The sequence below is a fragment of the Schistocerca cancellata genome, chromosome 7, assembly GCF_023864275.1.
Source record: "Schistocerca cancellata isolate TAMUIC-IGC-003103 chromosome 7, iqSchCanc2.1, whole genome shotgun sequence".
NCBI lineage: Eukaryota > Metazoa > Arthropoda > Insecta > Orthoptera > Acrididae > Schistocerca > Schistocerca cancellata.
In genome coordinates this window covers 340,587,223-340,612,872 of record NC_064632.1, presented here as the reverse complement: position 1 = coordinate 340,612,872, position 25,650 = coordinate 340,587,223, and the positions used below count along the sequence as shown (strand labels likewise).

Genomic DNA, 25,650 nt, shown 5'->3' with positions numbered 1-25,650 from the left:
AGTATTCAATACTCACCATCAAAAGGTAGGTCTGTGTTGTCACTCAGTCATGCATACCTTTTAGTCCTCTGCTTAATATGTCTGGAAGTTTGAACTTCTTACATTGCATGTTACGGTTTCACAATGCTCATCCAAAAATGGCACATTGACTATGAACTGTTAGCAAGATAATGAGGTACTCCAGTGGCCAGCAAGATCCCGACCTCTGTCCGTGATACAACATGTGTGGGTCCAGCTTGGATGCAGTATCGAGTGCCAGTATCCAGAATACCAACAATATCCAGAAAACCAACAATCAGTTGCAACAGCTGTGGGCCAACTTGTCTCAGAAGAGGTTACAACAGCTTTACAACACCCTACTGAACTGAATCATTGCATGCATCCGGGCAAGAGTGGGTGCAACGTCATTCTGATAAGTGGGTTCAAGTAGCCAAGTACTTTATAAATTTGACTCGATTTTGTAATCTCTGAAATGCCTCACATATCCTCTCAACCTAAGATGTTTCATTTCGTTTCCTCTTCCCCTTCTATAGGTGCTTCATTTTTTTTGTCACACAATGTAATTATCAAATTCAAATAAAATGGAGGAAATTATGATCCTACTGAGAACTGAACGAGTGACTTCATGATTATGAGACTAATTTGCCACACAATAAGCTACTGGTAGGTCTGTTAAAATGTTAAAAATGTTGTAGACTTCAAAGCACTCCAAATTCTTCAAATATTCAAAGGCAGTTATTTTTAAGTTTGAGAAGTTCATTCTGCTGCTTTAGGATATTTATCTCCAAATGTTGATATTCAGATTTTATAAGTATGAAGAAAATCTAAGAGGGCCAGTCTGCATGGTCCCTTTGTCAGCAGGGCACTCTGTAGGCACTAAGGTGGGTAGGAAAGGGATCGGTTGAGATGTCAGTTGGTGAACTTCAGCAGTCACAGGGAGGCGGTAGTGCCATTTCCGAAGATGGTACCAATCTGTCTGTACTGTATGACATCACATCTGCCAGGATCAGCAGTGTATTGCTTAATTCGCAATCCTATGACATGGAAATTTGATCCATCCTTGGATGATTCTGGCCTTAAAAGTTTTGCAAATATAAGGGCACACTGCAAATAGGGGCAGCAAGAAGTTTCATCTTCCAAATCCAGTGGCAGTGATACTGTTAAAAGCTTGAAAATCATAGATCAACTAAAAAAAAAAAAGTATTTAGTTACAGTGACTGACCCACTTACATTTATGACAGAAACTAACACTTGTTTGCTCAAAGAAAAGTTTACTCTATCCACAAGAGACAGAGGCAGAAGGTGAACAGCAATGGTGTTCAGAAGCATTAGTTCATACTAAGTCATCCACAACAGCAATGAGATTACAGGAAAATGACAAGTGAGTATGGAGAAGGTAAGTCAAACATAAAATTAATTCTGGATGACTTGTCTCTTATTGGCAAGTCTGTTAGCTACATTTCAAAGAGGAATCTCAAGAAACTTGCTGCTAGAGTCTTGTGAAAAAGGATGAAACACTTATACTCAACAGAAGATACAATGACTGCAAACTGATGTATTTCATAACACTGTATTCTACACTACACTGAACATACATACTTTGTCAAATACCAGCTCATTACATTTTCATACAAGTAATTGCTGTCACCTGACAGCAAACATTTACATTACTGTTATTGTTGAACTTTATGATATTACTAACTGATCACAGTTCATGTGCGCTGATTAAATGCAAAGAGAAAGTGCATCTGATGAGCATTAAGATGGCAGTTTGAACTTTATGCCACTCCTGCTACATCAGTTTGGCAGCGATACAAAAAATTTGCTCATCAACATAATTTATGACCTGGGAACAAACAACTGCAGGCAGTATCAACAAGATACATGAAAGTTTTTTTATGGCAATTCCATGACTAGTCAACTGTTGCATTCACCAATCTCAACATCCAGGAAAATTATATGCAGCCATTTATTGGGGACGCTACACATGGCAATTCGTGCACAAGCATACAACTAATGATCTGATAAAGAAGGAAACATTATTTGAAATTTTATGGCCATTTTTTAATACAGTGCAGTTTGCCATAACAAATTATTATTAGTCATGCAGAACCATTTTACATATACATATGGGGAGGCAACATACTCAATGCTCAAATATATGTCGCTGAGAAATCATGCACTGTCAGGTAAAGGTTTCTGCTGTTTCTGATTGCGGAGCATGATTCATTTTTGCCGAGAGAATTATGACAATAAAAAGAAACGTTGGCCTCATAGCATGACACATGACAGAGGAGAAGGGTTGGTTGGTTGGTTTGGGGAGTAAAGGGACCAAACTATGGAGTCATCAGTCTGTTTTTCCTCATTAAAATAGGTCTCAAGTTAAAAACAGTCCCAAAAGAAGTCATGGAAAGTTAAAGGCATAAAACTAACTTCAAATCAAACTGAAAGACAAAATGACAGCAGCTAACAGAAAGGAAAAAGTACTGAAAGATACCGAAAAAATATAGCAGATGGCCTGCATTGGCTGATCACAAAAATGAAAAAGGATGAGCCAGCCACCATGCAACACACTAAAATCTCAAGCCTTAAAGACAACACTGGAGAAACACAGATCCCACATCACTAAAACTTTATGGTGGAAGATCGATCGGAAATCAGTCTCCAGCAGGCCAATTCCCAGAGTTGGTTTATCAGTAGCCTGTTTGGCCAGGCTACGAGCAAGTTTGTTACTCGGGATCCTGACATGTCCTGGGGTCTAAATGAAGGTCATCAAACGTCCACTATTGCTGAGGGCATAAAGTGTCTGCTGGATACTCATTACCAAATGACTGTGTGGGAAGCATGATGAAGGACCATGCACGAGCGGATATGCTCAAGAGCGCACAACTCTGCATTGAAGACACTACAGCCAATCAGAAAGGAGCACTGTTCAGTATGTCCAACGTGAGCATAAGCAAAGGTAAGTCCAGTGACCATGGAGGTGCATGTAAGTGGACCCGCAGGAAAGGCGGTAGATGGTAAGTGTCTAGTTAAGTGACATGACACTGACTGCAAGAGGATTCCCTGTTTTGGGACACCATTGCGAGAGATGGATCGCTGTGTTAGGGAAAAGGAGATAGTAATTTGGATGGTGAGGCAAACTATGAATGTGGAAGGTATATTTTGCAAGCAGTAGTTGCCACCAGAATTGCACTGGAATAACGCCAGCTTACAGGAGGGGGCTGTTCACTGGGCTTGTTCGGAAAGCTCCTGTCGCAAGCAAAACTCCATAGTAGTGAATAGGGTCTGGCAGCCGCAGCATGGAGGGCAATGCTGAACCATACACCAGGCTCCCGTAGTCCAGATGGGACTGCTCAAGGGCTTTGTACAGCTGCAGCAGTGTAGAGCAATCAGCACCCTAGTTGGTGTAGATCAGGTGTTGAATAGTATTAAGATGCCACTAGCAGTTTTCCTTAAGCTGACAAAGATGGGGAAGTTGGTGTCAAAGACCAGTTCCAAAAATCAGTAAGTCTCCACTACAAAAATAGTTGGTCATCGAGGTAAAGTTCTGGATGGGGTGGACAGTACGACGACGACAGAAGTGCATGAAACAAGTCTTGGCGGCCGAAAATCTAAAGCTGTGAGTGAGGGCCAACAACTGTGCCTTTCGTATGGGTCCTTGAAGCTGGCATTCAGCCACCCCAATAGAAGAAGACCAGAAGGAAATACAAATATCGTCAGCATACAGGTGGTGAGATACTGAGGACCCACTGCTAGTGCAAAACCATTAACGGCAGTTAAAAAGAGGGGGGGACACTAAGGACAGAACGCTGCAGGACCTCATTCTCTTGGATATGGGTTGCACTTTGGGAAGCATGGAAGCATTGACACGAACTCTGAAAGTGCAGAGTGACAAGAAGGAGCAGGCCATGGAGACCCCTCTCATGCAGAGTAATGAGGATGTGGTGTTGCCAAGTGGTATCGTAGGCCTTCATCAGGTCAAAAAAGACTGCAATAAGGTGTTGTTGCTGAGAAAAGCTGATCGAATGGCAGACTCCAGGTGGACCAAGTTGTCGGTGGTGGAGAACCCTTGTCGAAAACTGCACTGGGGTGGAGCCAGGAGGCTCTGAGACTCAAGGAGCCAACACAACTACTGGCTCGCCATTCGTTCAAGCAGCTTGCACAAAATGTTGATGAGGCTGACAGGACGATAGCTAACCACATCTAGTGTGTCCTTACCAGGCTTTAGCACTGCAATACTTTCCCGCCATTGCGATGGGAATTCACTATCACTCCAGATGTGGCTGAAGATGGCAAGGAGGTGGTGTTGGTAATCTGCTGACAGATGTTTAATCATTTGGTAATGGTTGTGGTCTGGGCCAGGGCATGAATCTAGACAATCGACAAGGGCACCGAGAAATTACCACTCACTGAAGGGAGCATTATATGGCCCAGGGAGGTGTGTAGCGTAAGAGAAGTGTTTTAGTTCCACCCGCTGTTTGAGGAGACAAAAGGTGGAGCAGCGATTCTCAGACACAGAGATGGAAGCTTTATGTTCAGCAAGACGCTTCGCGATTACGTCTGGATTGGCTGATACAGCTCCAGGTATGAAAATTCCAGGTACAACTGCAGGGGTCTGATAGCCGTAAAGGCATTGGAGCTTGGTCCAAACCTGGGAAGGAGAGGTTCGTGTTCCAATGGTGGAGATGTATCGTTCCCAACACTCCTGCTTCCGCTGTTTGATGAGTAGGCCAACCTAGGTGCAGACTTGTTTGTAGGCAATGAGGTTCTCCACCGACGGGTGGCCCTTATGACATTGCAGGGCCTGCCTACAGTCTCTAATGGCCGCAGTGATTTCCGGCAGCCACCAAGGCACCGACTCCCACAGGTGGAGGGGGGGCAACCTGAGAAACAAGGTATTGCCAATTCTGCTGTGGCAACAATTGTGGTAGTGATGGTGTGGATCGCTTCATCGATGTTGCCATGCAAAGGAGATTCAATGGTGGATGGTGGTAGTGGAGGTGAAAGCGCCCCACTCAGCCTTGGGAAAAGCCCATCTGGGCAAGCATCCAGATGAGTGACACTGGGATACGGACAGGAAGAGTTGAAAGTGGTCACTACCACACAAGTCGTCGTGAGCTCTCCAGTGGATAGATGAGAGAATACCAGGTCTGCAAACCAAGAGATCAATGGCTGAGTATGTGCCATGTGCAACACTGAAATGTGTGAGAGCACCTATACTTAGGAGGCAAAGGTCGAGCTGAGTTAGTAGGTGCTCGACATCTTTATCATGGCCAGTAACCTTGGTTCCCCACCCCCACAAAGGGCTATGGGTGTTAAAATCACAAAGATGTAGTGAAGGTGGGGGGAGTTGGGAAATTACTGTAGCTAATACATGGGATAGCACTTCACCATCTGGAGGGCGGTAGATGTTACAGATGGTTATTTCCTGCGTCATTCTCACCCTGACAGCCACATCTTCTAAAGGTGTTTGAAGGGGCACACAGGTTTTCTACAGACAGACTACTCCCAATAGCCACGAAGGGTGGGGTCCACATTGCGGGAAACCAGGTTTTCTGAAGGACAATGCAGGTGTAACGCTTAAGAGTTGTAGTTAATTCAGCCAGGTAGGAGAAAAAACTGCTGCAGTTCCACTGGAGGATGACACTTTCTGTAGCTGGGGAGAGCATCAAGTGACAAAGGAAACAGTTTATGCCTTAGCATCACCTGCTGCCATCGGCTGAGTATTTGTATCCATTTCCATTGTGGATGAGGCATCAGCAAGATCCAGGTTCTCAGGCGATCGTAAAACCTCCACCTCATCCTCAGACGCAGAACTGGTATGGAGTGGTGGTGTTGGGGCCACCGGAGGGTCCTGTTTCTTAGCAGACTACTATTTCAACTGCTTGCTCTCTCACTTCTTGTTAGAAGCTTGCTGGGAGGGTTTCTCCGAAGTAGCTTCAGGTACAGAGGAAGACGCCTTTCGTCCAGCAGCTCATGGCTCCTTCAGCTACTGGTGAGTGTCCTCTTTGGCATTAGTGGAGACCTTGGAAGGGAGAGTCCCAAGGGACCTCTTCCATGTGAGAGGAGCTGGTGGAGGCTGTGGCCTCTCTGGCACTTAGGGGGTTATTGCTCCTGAAGCAGGTGCTTTGGGGACAATGGAAGAAGAGGTGCCGCCTCCAACCAAGGGGACGGTTGTATTTAGGCAGCCCAGAGGGCCCACTGTGCAAGACAGATATGTAAGAACTACCACCGCAAGTGTGGGTGAAGTCAGTGTAGTTGCAGCATACGTAGATGTCAAGCGAATGGTGTGCAACCATTCAAATTTACGTTTAGTCTCTTGGTAAGTCAGACGGTCCAGGGTTTTTTTATCCATAATTTTCCGCTCCTTATGGAGTACTGTGTAGTCTAGTGAGCAGGAGGGTGGTGCTCTCCACAGTTGACACAAGTGGGAGGAGGTGCACATGGAGTATTTGGATGTAGTGGACGTCCGCAGTCTCTACATGTGGTGCTGGAATTGCAGTAGGAAGACGTGCCTGAATTTCCAGCCCTTAAAGCACCATACAGGAAGAGGAGCGTATGCTTTTACTTCACATCGGTATAGCATCACCTTGTCCTTTTCAGTGTGAAAGGCCAAGATCAAGGCACATGTAGCAACCCTATTGTCTTCAGGTCTCTATAGATGCGCCAGATGAAGTAAACACCCTGCCGTTCTAAATTGGCACAGAGCTTGTTGTCAGACTGCAAGAGAAGGTTGCAATGGAAAATAATCCCCTGGATCATGTTGAAAGCTTTTATGGGGGTGACAGACACAGGAATGCCATCCAGCTGGTCACAGGCGAGCAATGCCCAGTACTGGGCTGGAAATGCTGTCTGAATGAGGACTGCCTCATTTCTCTTTTTCTACAGCGCAGCCACTTCCCCAAACTCATCCTCCAGGTGTTTGACAAAAAAGAGTGGCTTTGTAGCTGGAAAGGAGTCCTCATCCTTTCTGCTGCAGACTGAATACCTTGGCAAATAAGGCTCGCTCTCTTCCATAGTTCTACGTTCCTCTCATAGTGTGGCTAGGGAGGGGAACGGTTTGAGGTCATTTCTCAGTATTAAATTCGACTTTCCCTTTTTTAGACACATTTGGTCCCCAGTAAAAGATGACTTAATCCACTTCATTGTGGGTCATCTGTCCTGATACCACCCATTCCAATCAGGGGCTCTCCCCACAGGAGCCACTCAGCCACAGCAAAGGCCATCTGGCGTGATAGCCATTGCTGGGAGTTCTGGTGCCCCAAGAAGACCCTAGATCCTAGGCATACGTGGGGAGTATGCAGCTCAGGCATCAGCAATGTAATAACTGTGTTGCCAGGGGGCTACCACCTAATGGGTACATGATGGCCCCACAACGACAGACTGGCTGTAGCTGGATGTTAGGTGCCGAGACATCCAATATTGTCATGGGGCTGAAAGATCAGCGGACGATGAAAGTAGATTATGTATGCTGTAAGGCACCCTTGCCCGGATAACTGGATTGCAGATAGAATTGCAAATCCAGGACAATATCAGGTGCAGAAGGTCTAATTGCACACTGGATATATGGTGCCCCAAGTAAGGCATCCTTCCACAAATGACCCGCACTTCGGATAACTTTGAAAGGTGTGTAGGTCAAACCTTAAAAGGAAGGCCATAACTGATTAGGCCAAAAAATGGGAGACTCCTTTTAGTCACCTCTTGCGACAAGCAAGAATACCTCGAGCCTATCCTAAGCTCCCACCCGCAAGGGGCCAAGGGAGAAGGGACAGCAGTTCAGTTCATTCTCCGAAAAGATAATGCTTCACTAAATCCGAATGATAGAATGGTCATACTTTAATTGCAACCAGCACCACCACAACGCCTTTCCATTTGTGAGATCTCTCAGTGTGTGGTAACTTTATGTTGGATTTTTATGAAGACAGAATTTGCATCCTTCAACATTGATTAACTTTGTCAGGGCTCAGGAAACAAATCAGAATAGCTACCACATCCAGTGCCTTTGTCAAGGCTGAGGAAGCAAATCAGAACAGCTAGCAAAAACATCCAAACATAACTATTTAGGTGTGCCTGGCACAAACAGAATCACTGGCTGCACATCGGTTGCATTACAATTGAGACTGTCTTTTGGTGCAAACCAGTCTAATAATTTCAAACTTTGAATCTTTGTTGTGTATTAAGCTGATATTTTTACTATTAGTCTTGACTGAGATATAATGATATGAAAGTATTAAATATGGTTATAATAGAAGGAAACATTCCACGAAGGAAAAATATATTTAAAAACAAAGATGATGTGACTTACCAAATGAAAGTGCTGGCAGGTCGACAGACACACAAACAAACACACACATACACACAAAATCCAAGCTTTCGCAACCAACGGTTGCCTCGTCAGGAAAGAGGGAAGGAGAAGGAAAGACAAAAGGATATGGGTTTTAAGGGAGAGGGTAAGGAGTCATTCCAATCCCGGGAGCAGAAAGACTTACCTTAGGGGGAAAAAAGGACAGGTATACACTCGCACACACACACATATCCATCCACACCATGTAGGTGTGGATGGATATGTGTGTGTGTGCGAGTGTATACCTGTCCTTTTTTCCCCCTAAGGTAAGTCTTTCTGCTCCCGGGATTGGAATGACTCCTTACCCTCTCCCTTAAAACCCATATCCTTTTGTCTTTCCTTCTCCTTCCCTCTTTCCTGACGAGGCAACCGTTGGTTGCGAAAGCTTGGATTTTGTGTGTATGTGTGTGTTTGTTTGTGTGTCTGTCGACCTGCCAGCACTTTCATTTGGAAAGTATTAAATAATTTGTTATCACTCTTTACTTCACAATTAAGCATCTTATTAAATAATGGAATACGAAACCTACATGACACCATATGCTGCATTTGCACCATTACTCACCTATCAATACCAAGCCTCTGGAATATTTGTACAGTAGTGAGCAGCACCTTGTCTACATAGTCCACCCTGTCAGGGTAGCACTTGTGAGCCAGGTTCACAAGTGATACTTGCAAGGATATTATGTCAGCTGCTGGCATGTCCTGGCGGCACTGTAAATACAATATATGCTTCAGGACTATCTGAACACTTAGGACACACATATAAAACTTACAAACCACAAGAATCGTACAAACGTCATATGTCAATCAGTGCTCTGAACAAGAAGCTTTTTTGTCAAAACCTCCATTTTTCTAGGAAAATAACTTTTCAATGACAATTATTTGAGGTGATGCAAATAATAAAATCATGTGCGAAGAACTATAGTGCACGATAGAATGTCTTGTAAATCTTCCCAAATTAAACGTCTAATTTTTTGCATGGGGATGCTGACTTAAGTTCTCAGGCTGACAGAGGGGAGGACAAGGAGACATGCAAGGGGCACAGTTGCATGTTTGTGGACATGGAGTTAATTTTACAAGCACACTGGAGTTAGTTCTAGGTGCAGAGCAGCATGTTCGTGGCTCAGGAGGCATCATCCTGTGTTGTTATTATGAGCAGCGATAAATAGCAAAAATATGTTTAATATTACAGTTATCTGGAACAAACTGTGTGTAAATCAAACAACATTGGGCAACAGGGATCAACCAAATGAGGCAGCGCAGTTGTCATGTCATGAGCTCATATTCGGGAGGATGGAGTTTGCTCTGCCTGGTGATCCAGATTAAGATTTTCCTAAATCACTTCTAGCTATTTATTTTCATAGTAAATAATGACAAATCATAAGTAGATAGTTAGTTTGGTGTAGTGCCTCTAGATGTGCAGAGAGAACATGTGTGTCTTTAAAACAGAGCGAGAGACCATTCGCAGAAACCAGATACTCTTAAGAACATTGTTTACCATTTCTTCTGTTGATTTATGTATGTTTGGAATGATTAACTAATTCTGCATTTGTGTATTGGATGAAAGGTCACTTACATATATGGGAAACAATACGGGACCTAAGACTTAGCCTTCTGGAGCTCAGTAAGTGATTTCTCTCCTGTCAGAAGAATCTCCCCAGCTATACATTACATTGTTGAATTATTAAGTTCAACTTATTGCATTCTTTTAGTTATGTCTGGCATTATCCTTTGGTTGCCTATACCATAAATGGCCCAACACATTAGTTTATCTACAAGAATATTGTGATTCAGGGAGTGAGATGTCTTACATAGGTCACAGAAAATACCAACCATTCCTATTTTGTTATTTAGTGCTCATAAAACTTGAGGAATCAATGCGCAAATGGCACTTTCAGTTGAGCAACGCTTCTGAAATCCAAATTTTGATTTACTGAGGAAATCATTGTTGCCCAGGTAGGATTTTATTCTAGAATACATAGCCTTCTCAAAAATTTTGGAAAATATTGTCAGTAGTGAAATAGGTTGTATGTTTCTTGTAGAGGGCTTTAACAGTGGCATATTTTCATCTCTGTGGCATAGCATTAGATATTACATTTAAGACAGGACTTGTTATATGGGAACAAATCTTATAGTACTGTGTTTGTAATATTATCAATACAAAATGAGCTTTTATTTTTGAGAGTGTGTGTGTATATTATTTTCAGGAGGAGGACTTTGTGACACATTCATATGACTGAATTTTATGAGGTATGCTGTTCAACATATTGCTTTGATTTTTCTCTTTAACAGTTTGTCCCCACATTTTCTACTACGTTTAATAAATGCTTATTAAACATATCTGCTACCTGTGTGTAATTATTTTTAGTCCATCCATCTAAATAAATAGTGACGAAATTCTGTACTGTGATCTTCCATTCTGTCTCTCATTTTACTGCATTCCTTCTAGACAGTCTGTTCTTGGAGTCAGGGATTTCTGATATAATGTGCTTGTTCCTTCTTTTTTAAATAACTTTTTTTATTGCTTTTTAGTAGTTTTTGTAGTGTGAAGCTACTGCAAGGTCTCTACTTATTCTTGTCAGACAGACAGATTTCCCTTTTCCTTTCACAAGATACTTTAAACCCTCAAGTGATTCATGGTTTTGTACATGGCTTTTTAATGCCCCTTCTGATTAGCTTATGCAGAAAGCCAATTTTAAACAATGATATGAATTTATCATTGAACAGATCAAATTTTATGTCAGCCTTCGGTTCATTATAAATTTCATCGCAGGTCATCTCTTGTAAACTATTCTTAAAATCATTTATTATAGTAGATTTCCACTGAGGAGTGTCAATACCCATAATGCAGTAGCTTATTTAACCTAACTAACTTTGCATCATGATCAGAGATGGTATTGTTAAACAGTATACAGTTATTTTCCTACTCTGGGCTTCATCCCTGGAAACATTATCAATTAGGATCCTATTACCTTCATCCACCTGCATTGCAAACCTAATTAATGAGATTAAATGTTATCCAAATAAGGTTTCTAGATAGTTTCTCCTATCTGAATACCATAAAACACTTATATTGAAATCACCACAGACCATTAATTGCATGCTGCAGTTTGACTGATAGGTTAGTAAGAAATTGTTATGCATCTTCAACAGCTGAAAAAATACTTAGTAACAAAAGTGAAATATTTGACAGTAATTAATACAAAAGCATACACTTGTCTGTGCTGAAACTACAAGATCTACCTGTTTCAATGTTTTTGAGCTTGTGTTCTGTCTTTGTGTATGTAAAAACTCCTCCCTTCCCATATTAATTCTACGTATGATCCTGAAATGTAAACATTTTATTTAACTTCTCAACTCTGTGCTTATGTGGTAGTCAATAGGCATAGGAGGTCATTGTTTCATAACTCTCTAAATTTCCCAAACAGATAAGAAACTCTTATACCTTATTACTCAATCCTCTTTTATGGTGATGAAATAAGCTAACCTTACTTTTCCGTGCATTCTTCATTATTTTCCCTGCTCCACCTACTATTATAAGCTGATCCTCTTTGTCAAAACATTTAAGCAGTTTCCCTATGTCCTCTGTTACCTGGCTAAGGTAGCACATAGCTTCACAATACTTGTGACCTGGTACCCTGTTCCATCTGGCCTACATCCTTGTCATGGCTACTACCTATCAACAACACACTCTTCTTCCTGCTCTCTTTGGTACCAACCTACACACAGTATTTTTACTAGAAGCCTGCTGCATGCTTTCATGATCTACAGCCGAATGAGACTTTTCCCCTCCTGCTTCAAGTAAGAATTCACTGTTATTAGCTACTATAAGCTCAAACATACTTTTACCATTTCCCCTTTCAACGTAACTAGTAAAAAATTCAAACACAGGGTGTGCCCAGAAAGCAATGTGTCTGATTTTTTTGGAACACTATTATACGCCGTAGAGTGCTTGGACTGGTTCAGGATGGTAAGGAGGACCCTTAGCTTTCCAGCAGTAAGCCACTAAATTGCCTCTGTGCTCTTGGAGGGTTAGGATGGCTTCTTCCGAGAACTTCTACATGTCGAACTTTCACGAAAGCTTTACAGCACCACTATGAGACAAGTTTTGCAGGAGGATCAAAAATAGCTATAGGTTGCCCAGATGTTTAGAGGCGGCCAGCATGAGGTCATTGACAATTTCCGTCCAGGGCACCCGTCAACATCATTTGACTCGCATGCAACGGTTACTGACTTCAGAGTGAATGAGTGTTCGTTTGATGTTGAAATTATTTTGACTTGCCGAAAATGGCTGTTCATGAGATTGTATCAGATGACTTGGCCATGTGGAAGTTTTGCGCAAAACTTGTGCCCAGAGTTTTGACTGATGCGTTAAAGCAATACCAAGTGGAGGTGTGTGAAGAACCCGTGCAGCTCTGTGAAGATGATCCCAATTTCCTGGACAATGCAATCATTGGGGATGTGTCAGAGGTCTTTCAGTAAATACTGGAGGACGTTTATACACAACATAGTTAAAAATAGTTTTCATCATTTCAAGCCTGTGTAGCTGAACAACTGTCATAAAACAAAGGTAGTGTGGCGTTAAAACTTGGTAACTGACACAACCAATATTTCTTTGTGTCAGTTACTAAGTTTAAATGGCATAATGCCGTTGTTATATGACCACTGTTCAATTGTACTGGCCACAAATCATGAAAAGCTATTTTTAACTGTCATGTACCAGTGTTAACATTGTAAGAAACATTTTAACATGGTGTGAATCTGTAATGGGCATGAACACTAATAATGACTGTTTTATGGTCTGAAGATGACTAAATTGACTAAATAAACATGATTTCATATGCAATCTTGTCTTTATTGGTTTTCAGTCCCTAATGTAAAACATGAGTATATCAATTTCAGATTAAAACACTTACATAAAAAGGTTAAGGCTATGTAAAACTGTAATGTTTCAAAATGTGTTGAGTGTTGCCAATGACAAGATTACAGACCAGTAACATTTTACCAAAAAATACCTTACTGTAATACTTACCAACTGCTAACAGTAATAAATGCAGTCATAGGCTGAAATGTTGGGGGAAAAGGTAGCAGAGGAAAGATCGACAAGTTGCACAGAGAAGGCCTGTGTGTGTTGTGGTGCAAGTTTTTAAGTAACTCTTCCTTTCTAATAGTGATGAAAGCATCATGTAAATGTTCGTCCAATTTAAATGGCAGACATTACAAGAGAGACATTGTGTAACACACTGTGTATCACTGCTTAAATCTGAAGAATGTACATTCCTGGAAGAGGCAACCAATATATTGCTTCATACTACATATAAGAGTGATGGATCAAGAAGTAATGCCTTCTGTGTCATAAAAAGTTAAATAATGAACCTATAAAAGCAGAATTAGTACAAATCAGTGTACACATTTGCGCCATCATTGAACCCAGTCATAAAAACCAGTTTGGAAAAATCTACCGTTTTGCTTTTTGACCCATGATTTTAAAAACCCAGGTTTTGCTGTTGATTATGAACTATAACACTTCTAAAGGTTATACTCATTACAATGTCGACACATACGTTTAAACAATCTTTCTTCCTATGCTTCATACATGTATGGAATGGGAAGCTGCTTTAATAACTGGTACAACAGGAGGTGCTCTCTGCCAGAGAATGGATGTAGATGTGCACTGTACTGACTGTGTGTGTAATAATGTGGACATAAGACTCCTGAAAGTGCAACTGTGGTGAAATACCTAACGACAAGAAACGTATTTCAGCTCATTAGCTTCATTATATTTGAAAGGTCAATACACAATACATGAAAAATATTTTGTGAAATGTATGTACCACTAACAGTAAATAAGAAAGATATGTACAAGGGTTCTACAAAAACACTGCAGTTCGACAAACACACTACTACCTGAAAGTCACAACAAAAAATAAGAATAAAAAGGACTGTGATCTCTCACATGTTTGTGGATAATTTTTGATGCAGAATGAAGTCAGACCTGCTCCCCTCCTCCATTTTATGAATATATTTCAGCTACCATCATATATCACATACCTCCAGATATATACGTCAAAATGGTTGAACTTTTGTGAAGACCAGGCTTCCAGAGGACAACAAAGACATAAGAGAGGAACATATGACAGTCTGCCATACCTGAATGTGCATAATGTAGCTCTCTTTAAGGTTTAAGTATTCGTCCATTTTCGAGTTAGTACATTCTATTCCTGGAGTGATTCTGGAAAGTCTGCAAAATATGCATCTTTGACTGCTATAGTCTCTTCACTGAATTCAATATTTGTCCATCTATAAATTTCTTTACATGTAGAAATAGGTAGAAAGTAGAAGGCGCAAAATCTGATGAATAATGTTGATGTTCTAATTTCAAACAGTCAGTATATCCATTGTTGAAATGCATTTTATTGTCTTGATAAAATATGAATTTTTCCCCTTTCTTTTGTAACTTAGTCCCCTTTAAATGTGTTTATTCATATCATTTGTCTAGACGTTTTTTGTAGTATCTGCCACTAACTGTTTAATTCTTTGCAAGGTAATCAATGCAACAAACTTTTTGCACCCCAGGAAATGATGGCCATAAACTTTTTGGTGTATTTAACAATTTTGGGACTCATTTTGTATAAGGTTACCACACAACTAATTGATCATGTAAAATGTGCAGTGCTGCTCCTGATATCCTAGAGAGTCATCTATTTCAAACACCTCTTATCACCAGCTGTCCAATGCCATATTGTGCATTTCTCAATGTTTTTATTTATTGTGACAGTTTAGGGACATCCTTCACACAGATCATTTTTAAGCAAAAAAAAATTCCATGTTGAATTCAAATGTACATTTTGGAAGTGATTAAATACAAGGAGTGGGCTGTTTACACAGCTTGTGAATGAATTTACATTGTGTCCAAAACAAAGAATTCTATGCTGATGCATTACAGTATTTTAGTTCATCCTTTTAAACGAAACACACAGAATACAACTATTTTATTAAGTTGTATGATTGGAACAATTCTGCTGATCAAGTTGAGACTTGACTTACGTTATTGCAAAACATGTACCAACACAGTGGAAACAAAATTCCATTCAGGTCAACACCTTCTCTGTGCTAGACCGAGAAATTTCCAGCTCACCCATGCAGCTTAACACTAGCACCTAGTACATAGCAAGATAAGGGAAACACATTGACCTCAAGGGAATATACTGTAATTAGCAGCTAATTCTATTTTCTTTTTGACAAATTATCATTTACACAAAATACCTTTAAAATTTTCAGTTGTAGGCTACTTCTTATTGCAGATATGATTTAAAACAGCAAACTAAAATAATCTCTTTGTGATATTTGAGTATGTTTCAATACACAATACTGACCTGTATGATAGTTGCAACCTGATCAGAGAACACATCAAATAGCTGCACATCATTGGGCAATGCAGCCTCTCCTTCGCTCGCACGTTGTGAGAACGTTGATAATCTGTCAATCAGTGATATTATAATATTCTTTACATTAACACCTGGCTGGAGTTCTGCACAAGATTTGAGGAATGGGTGCAGAGTTTGAAGGTGAAACTCATCTGGAAACACCTAATAAATACAAAGCGCTGAATTAGTGCTTGCACAAGGATGCTGACTCAGATTTTGATACCAAGTGACGGGGTAACATGGAAACATGTTAAAAAGGTAGAAGAGTTATGGTATTGATGTCAGTCAAACGTACGTACGTACGTACGTGTGTGTGTGTGTGTGTGTGTGTGTGTGTGTGTGTGTGTGTGTGTGTGTGTGTGGGCGCATGCATGTGCATTTATAAATTGGTTAATGTGCTTATAAATGCGTACACACAAAAAATTATATATAAATAAATGTGCACAACATTTAAATACTTTGTCAGCTAAACTTATCTGTAGTAATATGGCTGCACCTAGAAGACAAGTTACAAAAAGGCAAACCTATGTTTATAGTATAAACATAGATAAAGTTTTGAGAATTTTGATTGGAGTACACACTTTGGAATTTTAAAGGCACCAGGGGTAATATATAGGGAACAAAAGGTTACTTACAGTTTGTACAGAAACCAGACGGCAGTTATGAGAGCTGAACAGGAAATGGAAGCAGTGGCTGAGAAGGGGCCAATGTTATTCAACCCATATGTTGAGCAAGTAGTAAAAGAAACCATAGAAAAATTTGATTAAGGTTAAGGGAGAAGAAATAAAAGCTTTTTCCCAATGACATTGTCATTCTGTCAGAGAGAGCAAAGGACTGAATAGCAGCTGAATGGAATGGAGACTGTCTTACAAGGAAGTTACAATGTTCATTAAATACAACATCTAAGTCGCACCTGAAATTTAAGACTCTAAATTCAAGGGGAGAGAAAAGTTTTAGGCCGCACCTCCAAATCGAAACAAAGTTGGTCCATTGTAATATGAGAGAGACTTTAGGTCGAATTAATGACGATACAGCTACAGTAGTTTGGTTCGAGTCGAAAGCTTAGCAGTTAAGCTTTACCAGGTAGCCATTGCTATGCGTCAGGCGCTCCGTCCGTATTTATACGGATACCCTTCCTTTTTCATGTGTTTCGTCTGGTTTGAATCGATTGCTTATTTTGCTTTGATCTGATAAGTGCCGTTTTCTATGTTATAGGTGTTTACGTCGGTCACTCGGAGCTGAAAATGCATTACTATACTGTGTCATGCATTGTTTGTCGCATTCTGATAGTGCGTGTTTACGGCCTGTCGCTGCTCGCGGCATGGCTTACTTTTGTGCGCGCTACCGCCGCCTACAATTAAAAAAAAGAGAGGAATCGTCTCATTAGCGAAACAATGGCAAGAGACTGCTATTTGTTGTTACTTACACTGCTGCTTTCTTTGATAACGATCAACAAGAACCAAATAATAGACAGCGTATGATAGAACATGTTCTGAACGAGAGTTTGGTGAAAATTTTTCTGTGTTTGAAAATATTTGCGGCCGCTTCTTTAGTACATCAAATTCTGCACAGAAATTAGTCATCGTAGATTTAAAAATCTAGTCAGTTGCCGTGCTTCATTTCTGACTGTATCACTATTAGGCATAAGAGTAATACGAATATAAACATGACATGACACGATACGTATATTCTTCCATGTTTGCTGTTGTCTCACTCTAGTTTCGTAGTTTATTTGGCAGACAGGATTTAAACGAGATAGAAGCAAACACGAAAGAATACACGGCAAAATATTTATATTCGTATTATTCTTATGGCGAAGAGAATACTGTATGTGATTCACAATTCAGGAAAGTTCCTATTAGCAACCATCTCTTCTCACAGGTAGGAAAAAATTCAGAATGTAGGGTTGGCCATATTGACAAAAATCCCAGTATTACCAGTCAGATTTTCGTAGTACATTGAAATTCAAAGATGAACAATACGGAATTTGTATTTACTTCGTTGGATAATGTATGAAAATGCAGTGGTCGAAACTCTGGCGGAGAAAAAAAGCTCGTCTCCCAAATTTTTTTTTTTTAATTTTATTTACTGACACAGAGGTTTTGGCGCCAGTATTTATCTATGTGCCTACAAAGGATGCCTGTGTAGCGCTACATATATTCGATGGCAGAAGTTAGTTGTGGTGCCACCTACCAACATTTTTTAGAACTTCCGCTTGCTTTGCACTCCATTCTAAGCCGCAGGCGGTTTTTTGGATTACAAAAACCGGAAAAAAAGTGCGGCTTAGATTCGAGTAAATACGGTATAAATACCAGTGTAATAGGCCTTCCATGCACTTTTAACTGGTAGAATGTCATAATCCGTAATTCAAGAATGTAGCCACAGAGGACAGCTGTGTGGTTTTTACCCTTCCTTTCTTTGCATACCACTTGAGTTTTTGGCCTTGGTACTGTGTGGAATATGTGCTACTGTGGTTAATAAAGAATGACCTATTTCGAGCCATGACACCATTGTTATGAGGTAGGTAAGTATGTTATGTCATAGAATTTTGCATGCATAACACATTATTTAGACACAGTGCAATATGGGCTGTAGGTCTGCCCATATTATACAAAATATGACATTCTTGCCCCCAGGAAACATATTTTATTTGTACTATTTCAACTTTTGTCATTATTCCTACAAATTATAGAAATAATTTTAGGTATAAATTTAATACTTACTACTATTATGCTGCTTTAGTGACAAAGAAGTCTTGTTTTTAGGAAATGTCATTGGATTATTTTTAGTTACGACATTGTTGCTACAATTGGTTGCATCCAGTGCTGGGATAGGTCAAGATTATTTATTTTTCGATCTCTGTAGAACATCATCATCTCATGATAAGAGTGCTGATTCAGCTAGCCCTTACTGATATTAAATTAAGAGAAACAACAGAACATCTTCTAGTTTTTTGTATTCTGAAAATTGCAACAACTTGCTTTGTGACAAAATGTATTCTCCCAAAGATGAGTGTGGAAATAATAGTGATGATGGTTCTGACATTGCTACTGATGTGGCTGGAAATCTTTGTAAGAGAAGCCTTTTGAAAAAAAGGACGAAATGTTGGACAGGCATACAAAACACTCGCACAAAGTAAAGGTGTGACCCCAGAGGGACATTAAAGCAGGATGTAAAGAAAATTGCAAGCTTCAGTACTCATCAAAGTGCAGTAATGAGTGCAAACTGCAACTGTCTTTGGCATACTGGTCATTAGGTGATAAAGAACTCCAGAGGCAATTCATTGCCAGTTCAATGGAGCATATTGTTCCTAGATTTTGCTATACTCATTTTGTAGGCAACGGAACTCCACAAAAACTTAGTATGGCATTTTATTTTTCCCTGAATAGTGAACATGTTTGTGTTTGTAAAATTGTGTGTGTGTGTGTGTGTGTGTGTGTGTGTGTGTGTGTGTGTGTGTGTGTGTGTGTGTTTTTCTTTAGACACTTAAGATATCAATGGTCAGTCAGTCCCAAACAGTTTTGGAGGAACATAATAATGTTGTGGAGACTTCTTAAGCTGGATCACAGGAAAACATGGCAAACAGAAAACACTGTATCCAGGTATGTACGCAAGTAAACTGTAGCATTTTGAAGCTATTCCTAAAATTAAAAGCCAATACACCTGACTTAATACTTCAGGGTATTTTATAGATGGAAGTAGGTCACTTGCTGATATTCACTGAGATTATATTGCAATCTGAGAAGCAAAAATGGAGCCATATTGATGTTATGCAGTGTTTCATCACATATTTTTATGTAAGATTATAATTTGTCTCTTTTTGTGATGATGATGTTTGGTTTGTGGGGCGCTCAACTGCGTGGTTATCAGCGCCCGTACAATTATCCTATCTGTGCTCAGTCCAATTTCGCCACTTTCCTGGATGATGATGAAATGATGAGGACAACACAAACACCCAGTCATCTCGAGGCAGGTGAAAATCCCTGACCCCGCCGGGAATCGAACCCGGGACCCCGTGCTCGGGAAGTGAGAACGCTACCGCGAGACCACGAGCGGCGGACATTTGTCTCTTTTTGTGTCTATGTAGGCTCTATGTGTAACATGCACATTGCCTACGAGAAGTCTGATTATCAACGAAAGAAACGGCTGAAAGTGAACTATGATGGATGTTTGGATGAGAATAGTTTGTCCACAGCAAAATAGAAAAATGATAAAGAAAACTTCGGTGGTACAGCGGCAGTATATGACGTCCAGAATGCTGCATAGTTGCCAAAGGGAGACGTTTCTGCATTTTATTTGTGAGCTCAAGACAATGCATATGACTGCTGTGTTCGGTATGAGCCCAATAGTCATTGTGGAGTGAATGATAGAAAGCTGTATTGTTATGCAGTTCTTTTTCTTGGAATAAAATCCATAACCCACAAAGATCTTATAAAAGTTGACACGCAGAATGAAGGAGGCTCATCTTGCTCTTTGACTGAGACAAGTGAAGCGCCAATTAAGAGCTGGACCATCTATACCACACCACTGAATGGTTTATAGCTGCTATTTGAGCTGCTAAGAAACAGGGCAAACCATTTATGTGTACAAATTATGTAACAAGAATTTTTTATGATGTGAAACACGTTGCTTCTGTGGTCAGTTCTCTTAAGCTGAAATATTTGAAAGTGACAGATGTGAAAGTTATCAGAGTTACCACAAATTGTTCACTTTGTGTTTTTTTAAGAATTCCTACAGCAAATATTTACAAGCAGTAACTGTGTTGTGAAAAGAAAGACTTAGTTTCTATGAAGAAAGAATGCCTTCACGATTTATTGGCAAAGAAATTTATCTCAAAGACTTACACACACTTTTAGAAGTCTTCATAAAAAAAGTGATATGTTAACAAGCAATAAAATCATCTTCAAATTACTGATGATGGTCGTTTCTGAAAGTATTTGTATGGAGTGTAGCCATGTATGGAAGTGAAACGTGGACGATAAATAGTTTGGACAAGAAGAGAACAGAAGCTTTTGAAATGTGGTGCTACAGAAGAATGCTGAAAATAAGATGGGTAGATCACATAACTAATGATGAGGTATTGAATAGAACAGGAGAGAAGAAAAATATGTGGCACAACTTGACTAGAAGAAGGGATCGATTGGTAGGGCACACTCTGAGGCATCAAGGAATCACCAATTTAGTATTGGAGGGCAGCGTGGAGGGTAAAAATCGTAGAGGGAGACCAAGAGATGAATACACTAAACAGGTTCAGAAGGATGTAGGTTGCAGTAGGTACTGAGAGATGAAGAAGCTTGCACAGGATAGAGTAGCATGGAGAGCTGCATCAAACCAGTCTCTGGACTGAAGACCACAACAACAACAACAACAACAACAACAACAACGGTATACAGCTGATGCTTATGTTTTGTTGCACTTGATGGTACTATTTCACTGTGTAACATTTCATCGTGGCCTTTCCCTTATTTTATTTTGTTTGCGTAAGGAGACATGGACATTGGTGACAACTATCACCAACATTAATTTGTGACAAGAACGCCACATTTCGATTTGAGTTGTACATTAAGCAAAATTTTTGTAACAACAATGACAAAAGTGTGCATGTGGGCTACTTCATAAATTCAATACTCATTATTACGGCAATAGTTTATATTGTCAAATAGTCAAACTTGGTACTTGCATATATGTCTTGAAATGACAGCCCTTGATAAACTTTCAAATGCTCTTTCTTAAAAATGACTGTTTTTGAGTTATGACAATGAATTAAATGAGCAATAAGAGACCAAAACATACAAAACAAGGGCAGTGGAATATAGCTGAATTAAATTGGATGAAGCTGAGAGACATTAGGAAATGAGACACTAAAACTAGTAGATGAGTTTTGATATTTGGTCAGTAAAAAACTGATGGTGGCTGAAGTAGACACAATATACAGTGCAATGTAGGTTGGCAATGGCAAGAAAAGTGTTTCTAAAGAAGAGAAATTTGTTAACACTGGATACAAATTTAAGTGCTAGAAAGCACTTTATGAAAGTATCTGTCTGGAATGCAGCCTTCTATGGAAGTGAAATGTAGACAAGAGGCAAGTCAGACAAGAGAATAGAAGCTTGTGAAATATGAAGAATGATGATTAAATGGATAGACTGAATAACAAATGAGATGGTACGGAATCAAATTGGGGAAAAAAGAAATCTTCGGCACACCTTGACTAAAAAAAGGGATAAGTTGATGGAACACATTTTGAGGGATCAAGAAATAGCTAATTTGGTAATGGAGGGAAGTGTCCAGATTAAATATTGTAGAGGGAGACCAAGGCCTGAATACACCAAGAAGGTTCAAAAAGAGGTAGGCTACAGCAGTTGTGCAAAGGTGAAGAGGTTTGCACAGGATAGATAGCATGTAGAGTGTTGCATCAACTAGACTTTGGACTGAAGATCACAGCATGTTCGAATTAACTTTTTAAGTCTCTCTCCCTTTGTATTAAGAATAACATATGTAAATGATATGTGGCTGAAACAACTAACTATTCTCAGTCTTAAATATAGTATTTTATGCAAAACTATTTGTTAGCACCATGAGAAAGATAATACTGGCAAAGGGCGAGCACTACAGTGAGGAAAGACATCCACTAATAAATGAGGCCAACAATTATAGATAAAGCATTCCGATATTTGGCGTCTGCATATATACAAGTGTTCATAATAAATTATGAATCACTACCAACAAAAACCTTAATCTACATTCCAGTTCTCCTCTGGCTATCTAATCTCAAAGGTCAAGGTAATATTGAGATTTAATGTTCCAAAAGCAGAGCAGACATCTGCATTATCTCTTCTGTACACAGTTAATTCTCTCTATACGGCATTATTTACAACTAAAGATTTTAATGTCACAGGATGATCACCAAGGAGCTATTGTGGAAGCCCTATATGGCAGAGATTTTAAAGCTTAGTTACAGCTATTGGATTCGCCACAGCAATGGTAACTTACACAGAAGTATGTTCCATAGTAAAGCTCTAAAAAAAACTGTTATTGTTACCCAAAGCATAATAAATTGGTGACTGTATTGACATACACTTTAACATGTCAAAATATATCTAAAAACAAAGATGATGTGACTTACCAAACGAAAGCACTGGCAGGTTGATAGACACACAAACAAACAAACACAAACATACACACAAAATTCAAGCTTTCGCAACCAACGGTTGCTTCACCAGGAAAGAGGGAAAGACGAAAGTATGTGGGTTTTAAGGGAGAGGGTAAGGAGTCATTCCAATCCCAGGAGCGGAAAGACTTACCTTAGGGGGAAAAAAGGACAGGTATACACTTGCACACACACCCATATCCAACCGCACATACACAGACACAACCAGACATTTGTAAAGGCAAAGAGTTCAGGCCGAAACTCTTTGCCTTTACAAATGTCTGCTTGTGTCTGTATGTGTGGATGGATGTGTGTGTGTGTGTGTGTGTGTGTGTGTGTGTGTGTGTGTGTGTGTGCGCGCGCGCGCGCAAGTGTATACCTGTCCTTTTTTCCCCCTAAGGTAAGTCTTTCCGCTCCTGGGATTGGAATGACTCCTTACCCTCTCCCTTAAAACCCACCTCCTTTCGTATTTCCCTCTCCTTCCCTCATTCCTGATGAAGCAACCGTTGGTTGCGAAAGATTGAATTTTGTGTGTATGTTTGTGTGTCTATCAACCTGCCAGTGCTTTCCTTTGGTAAGTCACATCATCTTTGTTTTTAGATATATTTTTCCCACGTGGAATGTTTCCCCCTATTATATTAACATGTCAAAAGTTACAATTGGTTATTAAATTTTTATCAGAAGCATTAATATACTATTACGAACAGTAGAGATCTTCACAATTACCAACATTAACTTTCCCATGTGGTCCTGTAGATTTAAGTGTTCGTTCTTACCTGTATGATGCATTCCATCAGGTATTCCTGAGCAATAGCATCCCTACAACTAACAACTTGCTCGAGAATTCCTGGTAGCACAAGCTGAAACAGGAAAACACAAATATCAAGCATTTCTATATGGAAGTGTTATTTATATACAGTGATCTAAGTTTAAAAAGGTATGAGTAATAAACATAACAATGATACCTTCATTTAAGGGGAGTTGGAATGCCCTATCTCGCCAATGTTAAATTTGCTAACTTTGTGTACCTTTTTCTTTGGAACTATTATCTTCAGAACTTTGAAATTCTGGCAGAGGTTTTCAGCATATATTGTGAGCCCACTGAACTAGAACCAATGTTTTCTTTTTGTTGGTATAGTATTTATGAATTTTTTACCATTAAGCCATTTTTTATTGGAAAAAGTATAACATAAACTTCCCTAGTTCAGAGAATAAGCCAGTTCTTGTCATGATTCTAGTTCAGTGGCCTCTTTGAACTGTTTTGCAGCATTTCTGAAAATTTGAATGTTGTTGGTTGAGTGGTTTATGAGATAAAGGTACATGTAACACTAAAAATGTCAAATGCCAGAAAATGCGATTAAAGTAATTTATTATGAAAATTCACAAATACCTTTTATTCTATTATCAAAAGTGTCCAGCAGAGTAATCAGGGTCATCTTCTAGTTCTTCTTCTTCACCTAGAAGCTTTCTTCTCCTTGCTGCCCTTGCTTTTTTTGTATTAAATTCAGCTGCATACTGAGCCTTCCTTACTCGCACGCTGTCCAGAAGCTGAAGACCTCTGATGGTGTTGATACCAGGAGCAATGCCGAGCCTTGCCATGACCTTTAGCCTACCCATATGACCATCATTGAATGAAATAACAGCATCACTGACTCCCCATTTCAATGTTTTTATCCCAACAAATACATTCTTAGGTACACGAGTCCAAATGAGGTTGTTGAACGACTCGTTTTGATTCTGGGTACAACCATGAAGACATTTTCGCAGAAGATCAGGATGCCCCAAGTCTCTATATATTGGTTTAATTACTTCCATAACAGCCAATGGAATATAATTTTTATGGTGATAAGGATCCCCAGTAGCTTGAGATTTTCTATAATTGCACCATGACTGAGGACCATCTGGACAAGCAAAATGTTGAGGATTATCATCAGTTGATGATCGATGTAAATATGTGGCCCATACAGCTTGTCTCATTTCCTGCAAATTATTTGCATTATTTCTTATTGCCATACCATAGTATTGTTGTAATTCATTTATAATTTTATCTGACAGGCGACCTCTAATGGTTTTACCATCTGACAAAATTTTGTCCTTCAGATTCTGTTTCAGTTTCCTTAGACGAGTGCCCATTCGTTTCTGAACATGACCGACACATTCTAGTTTAGTTATTGTCTTATTGACATATGGCATGGATTCTGTAACACTTTTGTATGCCTTGGAGTCCCCATCTCCAAGGAATTTTGTGTAAAATACTCCCCGTTCTTTTTCTGATCTGCTAAACATTTTCACAGCAGCGGCAGCCTCCATGCCTCCACTCGTACCTTCATAATTCTTGCTACATATGTGAGCTGCTTCTATCTTACCAGATGCACAATGGTAACAATGTTTAGTGAGCACTTCATAGTCCAAAACTTTACCGCTGTCCACACTAGTAACAGTAGCAACAGCATTTTTGGATGTGTGACCCCTTTTCTGCCAGGTTCCATCAAAAGCAACAGGGATATCTGGGTTTCCTTCATTTATATATTTTGCTTCACTGGCAGCAGCTTTCATTGATAAATCTGCTACAGACTGAACAGCATCTCCTATCACTTCAGTGTAATTGTCAATTTTAGCAGGTGGAGGTGGAAGATTCATTATGGCACAAAATGTTTGAGCAGCAGTATGTCCTTTACCAATTGCTCTCATTGCATACATTAGCCTGATATTACTCTCAAACAAATTGC

The 25,650-nt window shown here is 39.8% G+C and overlaps 1 protein-coding gene across 2 annotated transcripts in view; it reads right to left on the bottom strand.

The window, feature by feature from the left end:
• The window catches only part of LOC126091844 (vacuolar protein sorting-associated protein 35), a 93,606-nt gene that overhangs the window by 48,343 nt on the left and 19,613 nt on the right, over positions 1–25,650 (bottom strand). For both annotated transcript variants that reach the window (XM_049907100.1, XM_049907101.1), the window contains 3 exons: positions 23,698–23,781; positions 15,724–15,936; positions 8,910–9,058 (listed from right to left, as the gene is read on the bottom strand). In XM_049907100.1, coding sequence (XP_049763057.1) covers positions 8,910–9,058; positions 15,724–15,936; positions 23,698–23,781 — 446 coding nt within the window. The remainder of the gene's footprint in view (positions 1–8,909; positions 9,059–15,723; positions 15,937–23,697; positions 23,782–25,650) is intronic.